Source organism: Suncus etruscus, chromosome 7, assembly GCF_024139225.1.
Source record: "Suncus etruscus isolate mSunEtr1 chromosome 7, mSunEtr1.pri.cur, whole genome shotgun sequence".
Lineage (NCBI taxonomy): Eukaryota > Metazoa > Chordata > Mammalia > Eulipotyphla > Soricidae > Suncus > Suncus etruscus.
The window spans coordinates 100,822,414-100,835,585 of record NC_064854.1 but is presented as its reverse complement, the minus strand read 5'-3'; the positions used below and the strand labels follow the sequence as shown (position 1 = coordinate 100,835,585).

General features: G+C 41.9%; 1 protein-coding gene across 2 annotated transcripts in view; it reads right to left on the bottom strand.

The window, feature by feature from the left end:
* Positions 1 to 13,172, bottom strand: part of EIF4E3 (eukaryotic translation initiation factor 4E family member 3) — a 524,040-nt gene that overhangs the window by 406,992 nt on the left and 103,876 nt on the right. For both annotated transcript variants that reach the window (XM_049776965.1, XM_049776966.1), the window contains exon 2: positions 2,918 to 2,990. In XM_049776965.1, coding sequence (XP_049632922.1) covers positions 2,918 to 2,990 — 73 coding nt within the window. The remainder of the gene's footprint in view (positions 1 to 2,917; positions 2,991 to 13,172) is intronic.

The following is a 13,172-nucleotide window of genomic DNA, read 5'->3' as shown; positions in this document are numbered from 1 at the left end:
GGTTACAAGGAACACGCCTCTCACTCCACAGTCAGGGTGGAAGGAAAGAAAGAACTGAAAAGAGGGAGAAGGTCTGTTCCCAGAGGTGTGGTGTGACTGGATGTTTCTGTGAGATGTTTTTAGGCCACTTATCTCTCAGCCTCTTATCTCATCAGCTTGTCATGGGGAGAACAATTCCTTGCCTACACCCATCAATATCTCTGACTTGCTGAAGATCTCCAACTCTAAAAAGATGTTTCTTCTTTGTTTTTAATCAAGTGGCTATTAATAGTACATAGATTTTATAGTTCATCTAAACATAGAAAGAGATGAAGGGAGGACATAGATATTAGGGGAAGCAGGTTTTTATTGAGGTGACAAAGACTTTGAGAAGCATAGTTTCCAAATCAGCAATCAAAAAATAAAATAAAAACAAATATCAGCATATAGATTAGTTCTTACATTGAAAAGACTGTGCTTAGGACTCTTGTGAGGCCGAAGCTTCAAAAATTATTGATAATTTTAACATTTTAACAGAAAGAGGTATAGATACCATAATGTAGGGGGAAACAGTTTGAGATAGATCATTGAGAGATCGTTATACAAAAAAGAAAACACAGCTAATGTGGCCAGCCATGAAGCTCAAGGCTGACTATGTGCTTCACAGAATGAAAACCTGGGTTTGATTCTCTGCACACACACACACACACACACACACACACACACACACACACACACACACACACACACACACACACACACACTGTTGTGTATGTAAATATTTTCTGCACACACACACACACTGTTGTGTATGTAAATATTTTAGGAGATTATTATGTTACTGACCCTACCCTGATAGGTGATTGTGTCCTACCCTAGGGTGTGACCTGGCATTCTGCCCCCACCCTAGGGTGGTACCTGGTTCTGCTTCCACCATTGGGTGGTATCTGATCCCACCATTGGGTGGTACCTGATTCTGGGGGATAAAAGCAAGGGTCTGTGGAAGGCAAGAGGCTTTTGGCTGGAACTTATGCTGAGTCTTTGGACTTCAGTCTTGTCCACCGAATAAAGCTAATATTTCCACAAGCCTGACTAGAGTCTGCGAGCTGTTTACCCGCCGTTTCACCTCAGAACCGTCGGCTGGACAGGGTGGCAGACGTGTGCTCCGAGCTGGAGGGGAAAGACCTTATCCTCCATCCCTCCATCAGTCAACCCCATCAGGGGCTGACTTGCAACGCACACAAATAGAAAAGTAAAAAAAAAAAATGCTGTAAAACCAAGTAAAAGAGAGTAGATGAACTCATTACTCCCACACATACGTGAGCTTTTTTTCACTTCCTTGTGTCATTTTATTCCTCACAACCTCTTAATGCAACCAGAATCACAATTCCCCTTTCAGAAGAATGAACAGAATGTACAAGGCAGAGACGGGACACATGCCCAGGCAGAGTAATGGTCCACATTCTAGCCCACATCCTCACCAGGCAGCTGCTGAAGCCCAGGTGCAGATCCAGCTACTCTCCAGAAAAGCTGCCAACACTTGAGAGCTTTCTCAATGCCAAGCTTACTGGGAACTTTGTATAACCTCATCTCATTCTCTCAACCTTAGGATTTTGTTATTAGTAGCTATAGCTAAATGCTATTGTCTTGGTTTTACAGATAAAACCTAATGTCATCATAGTCTGGTAAGCTAATGAGTACCTTAAGAGATGAGTGAGACCTGAGAGTGTTTCTATGAACGTAGGCTTGAAAGTCAAGTGCTCTGAGGTTCATACAATGCTGCTCAGTAGAAGTAACTCAAATATACAGGCAACCACAGGGGAGGAGTGAGAAGAATCTCTCCCAGAGGCCCAGATACTGCCTTGTGTCACTGCCTGTACTTAATACCAAATGATTATTTACAGCAGCACCATGAGTTTACTTTCCAAAAGCATAAGTCACATTCCCAACTAGCTCAGAATTGGCTTGGGTTGGGTCTCTACCTTTGTACCCAACTCAGAGCCCTTGGTGGGCAGTCTTGTGCCTCAAAAAATCAGATTCCTGAAAGCAGCCGAGTACAAATGCCTGAAATTCTGACTCAGATATTGGGGTGCTGCAAAGTCTGGGGAAAAATGAATCTGTGTTACTTCTACATATAACAGGCAGTGTAAGAGACACAATCACAATACCAAGTGATAGGAATTTATCAGACACTGAAAGATTGAGATGGGTACACAAGGAAAGCTATTTATATCATGTTCTTCTGCAACACTCAGGGCATATAAGTCAATGCAACTACAAAGCAGTCTGCAGAGCCACCTACACTATTAAACTAGAAAGAGATATGAAAAACTTGACAGAATTTGCATCAGAAGAGGATCAACTAAATAAAGCACTGCTCTAAAATTCACCCTAAAAGTTGGCTGGAAGAAGAACTAAGAGAAGGGCTCTTCTTTTCAAGCACCCATTCGGAACCAGGTATTCTGCTAAGTGTGAACATGATCACATTTGTACCCCACAACCATCTGTGAACAGGGTAGCCATTTGGCATAAATGAAAGGAGTTGGCACCTGCCCAGCTGAGGATAACATAATCTGAACAGGAAGCAGGAGAGAGATTTTCCATTCTCTTGCTCTGCCCACATGATCCAAGCCTGCAGGTGAGGCTTCTACAGTCTTGCATGGAAGGGAGACGAGTCGAAGGGAGAGTCAGAGCAGTGTGTGAATGGGAACATGCTCTGGGCTGCTGCCTGGGAGGCTCTACAAAGGCTTAGGCGACCTATACAAGTCACCAAGGAGGCAGATCTCTTGGGTGTCTGGGTAATTGGTTCCAGGGTAGATCAGCCAAAATGGACCAGAGAGCCAGAGCAGAATTCTGGAGCAGGGCTGGGTGCAATTTGCAGAATGTGGACTTGGAGTCCAACAGAGACCAGGGTGAAAGTTCCCTTTCTGGAGCTTACCTGCACTGTCTGTACTGTGTAGATTTTCTTCAGATTGGATGCACACTCCGCTGCGGTGGTACCAGGGAGCGATCTAAGCACACAAAGCAGAAGAACAAAGAAACAAAAAGGAGTCAGTGATCATGAGCCAGTCCATGATCTAGGCTGCCAGGGCTTCACAGCAATCAGGTCAACACACAGAACTGATCCTTGAGAATGGGGGAAACTGCTTTAGAACATAAAGTGTATGATCCATACTCTGTGATGTTATGATTGCTTCTCTGAAAGACAAGCATACTTTTATTCTTTGACAATTTAATAAGGAGAGGGAGAGGAAGTATAAGCAAGACAGGTATTAGAAATCTTAAAACAATTAAGAAAACAAAATGAGAGGCCGGAGAGATAGCACAGTGGTAGGGCATTTGCTTTGCAAGTGGCCAACCCAGGACCAATGGTGGTTTGAATCCAGGCATCCATATGGTCCCCCGAACCTGCCAGGAGCGTTTTCTGAGAATAGAGCCAGGAGTAACCCCTGAGCGCTGCCAGGTGTGATCCAAAAACCAAATACCAAAAAAATAAAACCTTACAAGAAGTTTATAAACTTCTTGTAAAGTTATAAAGTTTATAAGGTGCTCAAAATGAAAATAAAGTAGCCTTTTAATAACCACACATTTTTCTAGGGCTTACGAACAAGAAATCATGACTAATATAGATGACTGTGAAAACGCTGCGTCTCAACCTGAGTGTATGTTTGAAAAATGTGTTAGTTCCTCAGTGGTAAATATTCATGAACTCCTAAGAAACAGAGTGACCTGTGGCCAACATTAAGAAAAAGTGATTACTAAAGGTTGACTTTACCATCACCTTAATAATTTGCATGTGTTTCGAAAACACTCGCCTTTAGAAAATACTTTCAATGTTTAATTAGCTCCAATGAACTTAGCGGCCAGACTACATTAATCTTTACTTTTCTATATGTTCCACTAGATGGCAACCTACTACAGGTTTCTGAACAGAGAACAGACAGTTTTTTTTCTCCAGCATCATTTCCCAAGACTCAGGGTTTACTCACCCTCCAATCAATCTATTGGGAGTTAAGATTTGCCATTTTAACAATCTTACCTTACCTTACCTTTCTCTTTCCCTTACCCCTTCCCTTTCCTGTTTGTTTATTGGTTATTATTTTGGGGCCACACCCTGCAATGCTCAGGAATTACTCCTGATTCTGTGCTCAGGAGTCACTCTTGGCAGTGATTCCTGAAGGGGCTATAATGGCTGCCAACCCAACCTGGGTTGGCCATGTGGAGGACAAATGCCCTACCCTGTGTACTGTGGTTCCAGTCCAGCAGGCACCTCTTCATTCGCTTTATACTGAACTAGCAGTTCTTCCTCAAGAATGGTGGGACCCAGGTATATCAAACAGGCTTAAGATAGAAACCAAATTTGAAAGCCTATCTGACTGTTAGGTGAGAAAATCATTAGGTGCTGAAAATAAGCTCACAGCTGACTCACTAGGAGCTGGAGTCTATAAAAGAGATATTTCCCTTTCTAGAGATTCTCAAGATAGTGGTGTTTAAAACAGTTCGTAAGCCATTGCACATTAGTGACATGAATAAAACCCTCATGGTTCATTTTCAGAGGGAACATGACAAATCCAGGTGCCATGCCTAGGTGTGGGGTGTGCCTGGGGTTAAAGGTCTACATTTATAGGCTATATTTCACACCAGAGTGATCCCTGGGTGTCAAGTTTATGTACCAAAAATACATTTCTGAGGTTAGAATGATAAGACAGAGGGTAAGGAGCTTGCCTTTCATGCAGACAACTCTGATTAAATTCCCCAAACTGCCTATGGTCCCCTGAGCACTGCCAAGAGTGATCCCTGAGCCCTGACACAGTATGTGTCAAACCCTCACATTCACATGCATTTCTAAATACAGTCCCTTATCTAGGGGTCACTTTAGGAGCACAACTTTGGATCAGTCTGGGGAAAAACAAGGGACTCCTTCCGACAAAGAAAGCATCTGAGGTCTATTGAATAAAACTACCCTGAAGTTTTTCTGGTTGTTTATGCACATAATAGATGATTTTTTTTTCCAGCCACACCTGGTGATGCTCAGGGATTACTCCTGACTACGTGCTCAGAAATCGCTGCTGGCTCGGGGGACCATATGGGACGCCCTGGGATCAAACTGTGGACTGTCCTAGGCTAGTGGGTGCAAGGCAGATGCCTTACGCCCTGTGCCACTGCTCTGGCCCCTAGATGATGATTTTTTTTTAAAATTAGATGATGTTTTTAAGCAAATCTAGGAGTTGGAGAGATAATACTAAAGTTAGAGTGTATGTTTTGCATGTAGACAACTCTAGTTCAATCCCCAGCACCACTAGGGTCCCCACGTAGTGCTGAGTGCAGTCCTAGAGGTCTCTGATCACCACTGGGGTGACACAGGTCATCTCTAGTACTAAAGGAATGACTTTCACATCATCAAGACCTTGCTGGCAAATCCAACGCTGGAGAGAAGGCTCAGAGGGCAGAATGCATACTTTGTATTTTGGAACCTAGGGTTTTATCCCTGACACCGAGCTGCACTGCATGTTCTCCCACAGCAAACCTATAACAAAAACCAGGATTATACTTTTGCAGCATGACTTAAAGCCTAAAATAATGAAACTAAGTGTCAGCACTAGTAGGATGTCTACAGTAGTACCCAGAGTCCAAAAACCCAAGTAAAACTACTTGGAATTAGGGGCACTGAATAAATAGTAATCTATTTAGTAAGCACATTTAAAGCAGAGTTTTTTTTTTTTTTTAAAGCAGAGTTTTAAAATGGAAGAGAATACAGAATGGAAAAATGCTGGTCTTGCACATACTGACGGTGTCCAATCCCTGGCACCAAATATGAGCACCGCCAGAGTCACTCCTGAGCTCAGAGCCAGGAATAGACCCTGAATACCACTGAGTGTGCCCCTCTCTCCTATTAACCCCCTCCCCAAAACAACAACAAAAAGACTTTTGCAAAGTCTTTGAATTACAATGGACAGAGATAAAAAAAAAAAAACTTTTTCTGTTTTGTGTCACACCCCACACTCAGATGTTTGTGTACTCCTGGCTCTGTGCTCAGAAGTTGATCCTGGCAGGCTCGGGGTACCACATGGGATGGAAGGATTCAAACTGGGGTCTCTCCTGTGTTGGCCACATGCAAGGCAAATGCCCTACTGCTGTGCTATCGCTCTGGCCCCCCAAAACATTTTTAAATAGCAACTTTCTGTGCATTCTTCTCTCTCTTTCTCTCTCTCTCTCTCTCTCTCTCTCTCTCTCTCTCTCTCTCACACACACACACACACACACACACACACACACACACACACAAACCCTACTACTTTTATATGAAAATCTACTAGCAACTATTGTTCAACAGATTTTCTTTCTTTGTAAAGTTTCACAGACTTCTCAATCCAATGTATCCAGTCAATATAATCCTGGATAATATAAAGTGCATTGGTGAGTATATCTAGAACTCATTTCCTAAAGGGATGGATGGATGTTCTTAGGGCTCAAGGAGAGGAATAAACTGAATCTTTTCAATTTTAGTATCCTTCAGGTATTTTTCTTTCATTTTTGGATCACATTTGGTGGTGCTCGGGGTTCCTCTTGGCTCTGTACTCAGGAATTGATCTTGGTGCTGAATTAGGGACCATATGAGTTGCAGGGGATCTAACCTGAGTTGGTCACGTGCATTCAGGCCCAACTTCAGTTTTTAATATTTAAAGTCACACTTCGATTTATACTTTAAAATGGTATATTAACATTTACCTCATACAGCATTGTCAATTTAAACATATACATGTGAGAAAACCACAAAAAGGAGAATATCAAAAGCAAGTATTTGCTTAATACTACTTTTCTTTTTTTTGGGGGGGGGGGTGTCACACCTGACGGCGTTCAGGGGCTACTCCTGGATGTATGCTCAGAAATCACCCCTGGCAGGCTTGGGGGACCATATGGGATGCCGGGATTCGAACCACTGTCCTTCTACATGCAAAGCAAATGCCCTACCACTGTGCTATCTACTTATTTTTTTTAAATGTTTCTATCTCCACATTCTAAACTTTTATTACTATTCCATGGCAGGAGATGATTATAACAAAGTCAGCGAGGTTAGTTCAGATTTGGTTCCACTGTCCAGTTTTCTGTCTAGTTTCCAGAGTGCAGAAAGTTCTAGAAGAAAGTGAAATAGTAGCACGTACTTGTGTAAGGAGAGATGAGCAGCAACTTGTCTGGACAGGATGATCTGCTAGGTGATTCACCTTCATTCCAGCACTAGACCCTAACAGCTGTCAATATTAATTTTTAATCATTTCATAGGTGAGTAAGTGGGGACTTTCAGAGCCTTCTAACTTTCTATGTACATAAAATTGACTTGAACACAGGTGACCTGTCTAAAATTTCCTGTTCTTTACTCTTCACTGTGAATGATTGACATTAGTCATCTACATACTTAAAATGCACACCTCCTGGTGTTCAGAAATCACACCTGAGGGACCATTTGTGGGATATACAAGAGATCGAACTCGGGGCAGCCTGGAGCCATGAGCAAGAGAAGCAATCTACATGTAGTACTATGTTTCTGATCCTGTAATATTTTTAACAGGGGTTTGCAATTCATTCTCAGTGTGTTTTTATCCAGACCACCAACTTGCCAACTGCCCTTTTAAATATAAGATTGTGTACAAGAGACTTTCTTACCATGGAAAAGGGTAGAAAAGATTTTCACAAAAACCAACAAGATCACTGTTCTAGCAATATCTTTGGATGTTAACATCTGACTAACATCTTACGATGTCTATGCCTGCAAAGGTAAAAGTTTCAAAGTAGCAAACAAAACAATGTCAGGTTGGCTTGATCAGCACCAGGCTCAAATTCTTTTTTGCAAATCAAATCTGCTACTGACAGAAAAACACCAATATGCCTACACCTCATTCCTGGCCTCAGATGTCCTTAACAAGCAAACCTTTTTAATAATGGTAGATCCACAGAACTTATTTTAAAAGGGCAGATGGGTGGAGACTATTTTTGTCTAGCAAAATTGTGACATATTTTCCCAAAAAAACCTTAACATTAGATTTTTAGTATTAACTGAAAAAGCACCAAGGCTTTAAATAATCTTTGTTGTAAACAGGTCCATCGGCCTTCAACTTGCTGGTGCAAAGTTGAACCAGAAGCTAAACTGTTCATTGTTATTGCTGCCTAAATCGGCAGCACAGATTGCTCCTGGCAAAGTGGAACAAGCTCTATAAACATTGCCCACCTCCTTGGGCCCTGATATTCTCACAGTCAGGGGTACCAAATGGAAGGTAAACATCTGGTGGCTTTCAAGGAAAGAAACATTTGGACTAGGATCATATATACAGGAGGTTCCTTTATCTTTAGGATTTGCTTTCTACGTCACTGATATTATAAATCTAAAAGTCTCAAGGGATTGCTAATAAAAAGTTATCTGCAGACCAAATATGATTGCGGCCAAGGAGAAAGGGGAGATGCTGCCACAGGAAGAGTTGAAATAACTGGACAATATTGACACTATATGCTACTGACATCTAGTGGGCAGAGGCCATGTGGTTGGGTCCCCTGCAAGATATGGTTCAGCCCATTGCCCAGTCTCAAACACTAGACAGTCAACTCTGAAGAGGATGTAGGATGCTCTGGGAGAACTTGCAATGGTTTAAAACAAAAGAGATTCACTGTATTTCTTTGATTGACAAGCAGACAGCAATGATCATATTACACAAAGCCAAAGTTCTTGTCCTTTTGGAGATTATGCATTAAGTTAATACCCCTGCTCCCTGATTCCCACAGATTCCCAAAGTCAAAGAAACAAGATTTAGATCCTCTTTGACTGGCTTGGGAGAAAACTACATACAGTGACTACCCCAAGCAGGAAATAAAAATCACGCTACGATGCATGACAGAAGAACAGAATCAGGATCTGTTTGTGCCTTATCTGAATCTGTTGTCATCTTTTCCTTTTTTTTTTTTTTTTGTTTTTTTTTTGTTTTTTTGTGTCATACCCAGCACTCTCAGGGGTTATTCCTGGATCTACGCTCAGAAATCGCTCCTGACAGGCTCGGGGAACCATATGGGATGCCGCGATTCGAACCACCATCCTTCTGCATGCAAGGCAAATGCACTACCTCCATGCTATCTCTCCAGCCCCATCTTTTTATTTCTTTAAAAAAAAATGTAGCCACATTCAGCAATGCTCAGAAGTTACTCCAGGCTCTGCACTTGGGAATTACTCCATGCAATGCTCAGGAAAATGTACAAGATGCTGGGGATCAAGCCTTGCTAGGCTTCATGTAATGCAAACACCCTACCCATTGTATTCTCACTTTGGCCCCTAAAATAAAGATTCCTTTGTGACTACACAACATTCACTACTATAAAGCTCATGAAACCACCTAGGTTGAGTATATCTGTCTTGGTGTTACACACAGCAGTGCTCAAACACCCTTTCTCCTTCCATCATTTTGTTACTTCTTTTCCTTCCATCCTAACTAAAAGTAAGTGTTCTTAATAATAGTTTATCGAATGTTCAGGAAAAAAATATGAGAAAATATCTGGAGGGGAAAGACCTACAGTGAAGGTGTCAAGAATAAGGAACCCTGAACTTGACTCCTAGGTAGGAGAAAGTCAATGACTGAGAGGCAGGAATGGTCTGTTCCACCCCGGGCATCAACGCTCCAAATCTCCAAGTTGGGAGAGCATGGTGGCTGGAGAGCATTTCTTGTGCCTACCCAGTCAAATGACACACAGGCTTGAGACAGTTCACATAGTCCTGTCATCATCCCAATAACATTGTGGGGGGGCGGGGTTCAGGGTTTGAGCAGGGCTCTGGAATTCTCACTGGCCAATGAGGTTAAAGACACTGAGCTCAGCACATGAGCTCACACATTTTGCATTTTCTATGGTAATGCCGTAGTAACGTCTTGTCATTCATTGTGGAGGATCCCAATGGACATCCACTGATCAGAAGAGATGAATCCCCAAACCCCTCCCAACCCCCCTCCCTGAAGGAGCTCTTAGAAAAGAATAGGCAAATGCAAATGGATAGAACCAAAAAAATAGTAAGAAATAAGTGCTGGGGCGGGATGTCTGACAAGCCTAATGATGCTGTCATGGCCCCTCAGGGTCAGTGTGTGTGGCTAGTGCCCCCAGATTGAGGCCCAAGGCATCTTGTGGCTCTTACCTGAGTCTTCCACTGATCCTTCCCCAACTGCCTCTGTCCTCACCAGTATGCCATGGGAAACTAGGGTGGTGAACCCCCAGGGATCCCCTTTACTGGACCCATCCTCTCCTTCCCTGACCTAACCCAGACCTCCTTGGCCTCAGGGCTCCAAAACCCTGGGTAAATGTCAGAAGGTCTCCTCCTGGAACTCAGCGAGGGACAAATTAGGACTGTCCCCCTATAGACTAGGGCCTGTCCTTGGACCAATTTCCCAAGTCTACAAAGCCCTAGAGTTTCATCTTTGCTTTTCCTCATGAGTTACCATGTCCAAGTGGGAGGCGAGGGAACGTGGCTACCTTACATACATGTTGCTATGGCCCATCTTGGGACTTCATTGTGCCCAAAGCATTACTACTTCACCTAACAGCTATTTTGTTTGGTGCCCACACCAAACTGTGCTCAGAGATCTCTAAGTGAGACTTTGGGACACTATATTGTGCATAGGACTTGAGGCAGATCCTTGATGCCTCCCTAACACTCTTATCATTCCAAACATTGGATAAAAATTTAGTTGAGTTTATTACTGTCTTTTTAACTCTTGAGGAATTTGGGCATTTTCATTCTATTTCTTGCCCTCATACTCTCATTCCAAAATATCAGTTAGGCTTTCTGAATTAAATTTAAGACTGACACCCTAGGAACACAAAAATACAATACAAAAATCCCTTCCTTACACCTATATTCATTGCAGCACTATTTTCCATAGCAAGACTCTGGAAACAACCAAGTTATCCTTCAACAGATGAATGGCTAAAGAAGCTGTGGTACATATACACAATGGAATATTATACAGCTTTCAGGAGAGATGAAGTCATGAAATTTTCCTATACATGGATGTACATGGAATCTATTATGCTGAGTGAAATAAGTCAGAGAGAGAGAAAGACGCAGTATGATCTCACTCACCTATGGGTTTTAAGAAAAATGAAAGACATTCTTGCAATAATAATTTTCAGACACAAAAGAGAGGAGGGCTGGAAGTTACAACTCACCTCATGAAGCTCACCATAAACAGGGATGAGTTTAGTTAGAGAAATAACTACATTGTGAACTATCCTAACAATGAGAATGTATGAGGGAAATAGAAAGCCTACCTAGAGTACAGGCGGGGGTTGGGTGGGGAGGAGGGAGATTTGGGACATTGGTGATGGGAATGTTGCACTGGTGGTGTTCTTTACATGACTGAAACCCAAACACAATCATGTATGTAATCAAGGTGTTTAAATAATATATATACATATAATAAAAAAAGACTGATACTCTGAAGAATAAGTTCTGTCCCTTAAACATGACCTTCACAGGTATTCTAGATGGCAAAGACTATAGTGGGCTCTTTTTTTTTTTTTTTTTTTTTTTTATTTAAACACCTTGATTACATACATGATTGTGTTTGGGTTTCAGTCATAAAAGGAACACCACCCATCACCAGTGCAACATTCCCATCACCCAAGTCCCAAATCACCCTCCTCCCCACCCAACCCCCGCCTGTACCCTAAACAGGCTCTACATTTCCCTCATACATTCTCAATATTAGGACAGTTCAAAATGTAGTTATTTCTCTAACTAAACTCATCACTCTTTGTGGTGAGCTTCCTGAGGTGAGCTGGAACTTCCAGCTCTTTTCTCTTTTGTGTCTGAAAATTATTATTACAAGGGTGTCTTTCATTTTTCTTAAAACCCATAGATGAGTGAGACCATTCTGCGTTTTTCTCTCTCTCTCTGACTTATTTCACTCAGCATAATAGATTCCATGTACATCCATGTATAGGAAAATTTCATGACTTCATCTCTCCTGACAGCTGCATAATATTCCATTGTGTATATGTACCACAGTTTCTTTAGCCATTCATCTGTTGAAGGGCATCTTGGTTGTTTCCAGAGTCTTGCTATGGTAAATAGAGCTGCAATGAATATAGGTGTAAGGAAGGGGTTTTTGTATTGTATTTTTGTGTTCCTAGGGTATATTCCTAGGAGTGGTATAGCTGGATCGTATGGGAGCTCGATTTCCAGTTTTTGGAGGAATCTCCATATCGCTTTCCATAAAGGTTGAACTAGACAGCATTCCCACCAGCAGTGGATAAGAGTTCCTTTCTCTCCACATCCCCGCCAACACTGTTTATTCTCATTCTTTGTGATGTGTGCCATTCTCTGGGGTGTGAGGTGGTATCTCATCGTTGTTTTGATTTGCATCTCCCTGATGATTAGTGATGTGGAACATTTTTTCATGTGTCTTTTGGCCATGCGTATTTCTTCTTTGTCAAAGTGTCTGTTCATTTCTTCTCCCCATTTTTTGATGGGGTTAGATGTTTTTTTCTTGTAAAGTTCTGTCAGTGCCTTGTATATTTTGGAGATTAGCCCCTTATCTGATGGGTATTGGGTGAATAGTTTCTCCCACTCAGTGGGTGGCTCTTGTATCCTGGGCACTATTTCCTTTGAGGTGCAGAAGCTTCTCAGCTTAATATATTCCCATCTGTTAATCTCTGCTTTCACTTGCTTGGAGAGTGCAGTTTCCTCCTTGAAGATGCCTGTAATGTCCTGTAGTGTTTTGCCTATGTGCTGTTCTATATATCTTATGGTTTTGGGGCTGATATCGAGGTCTTTAATCCATTTGGATTTTACCTTTGTACATGATGTTAGCTGGGGGTCTAAGTTTAATTTTTTGCAAGTGGCTATCCAATTGTGCCAACACCACTTGTTGAAGAGGCTTTCCCTGCTCCATTTAGGATTTCCTGCTCCTTTATCAAAAATTAGATGGTTGTATCTCTGGGGAACATTTTCTGAGTATTCAAGCCTATTCCACTGATCTGAGGACCTATCCTTATTCCAATACCATGCTGTTTTGATAACTGTTGCTTTGTAGTACAGTTTAAAGTTGGGAAAAGTAATTCCTCCCATATTCTTTTTCCCAATGATTGCTTTAGCTATTCGAGGGTGTTTATTGTTCCAAATGAATTTCAAAAGTGTCTGATCCACTTCTTTGAAGAATGTCATG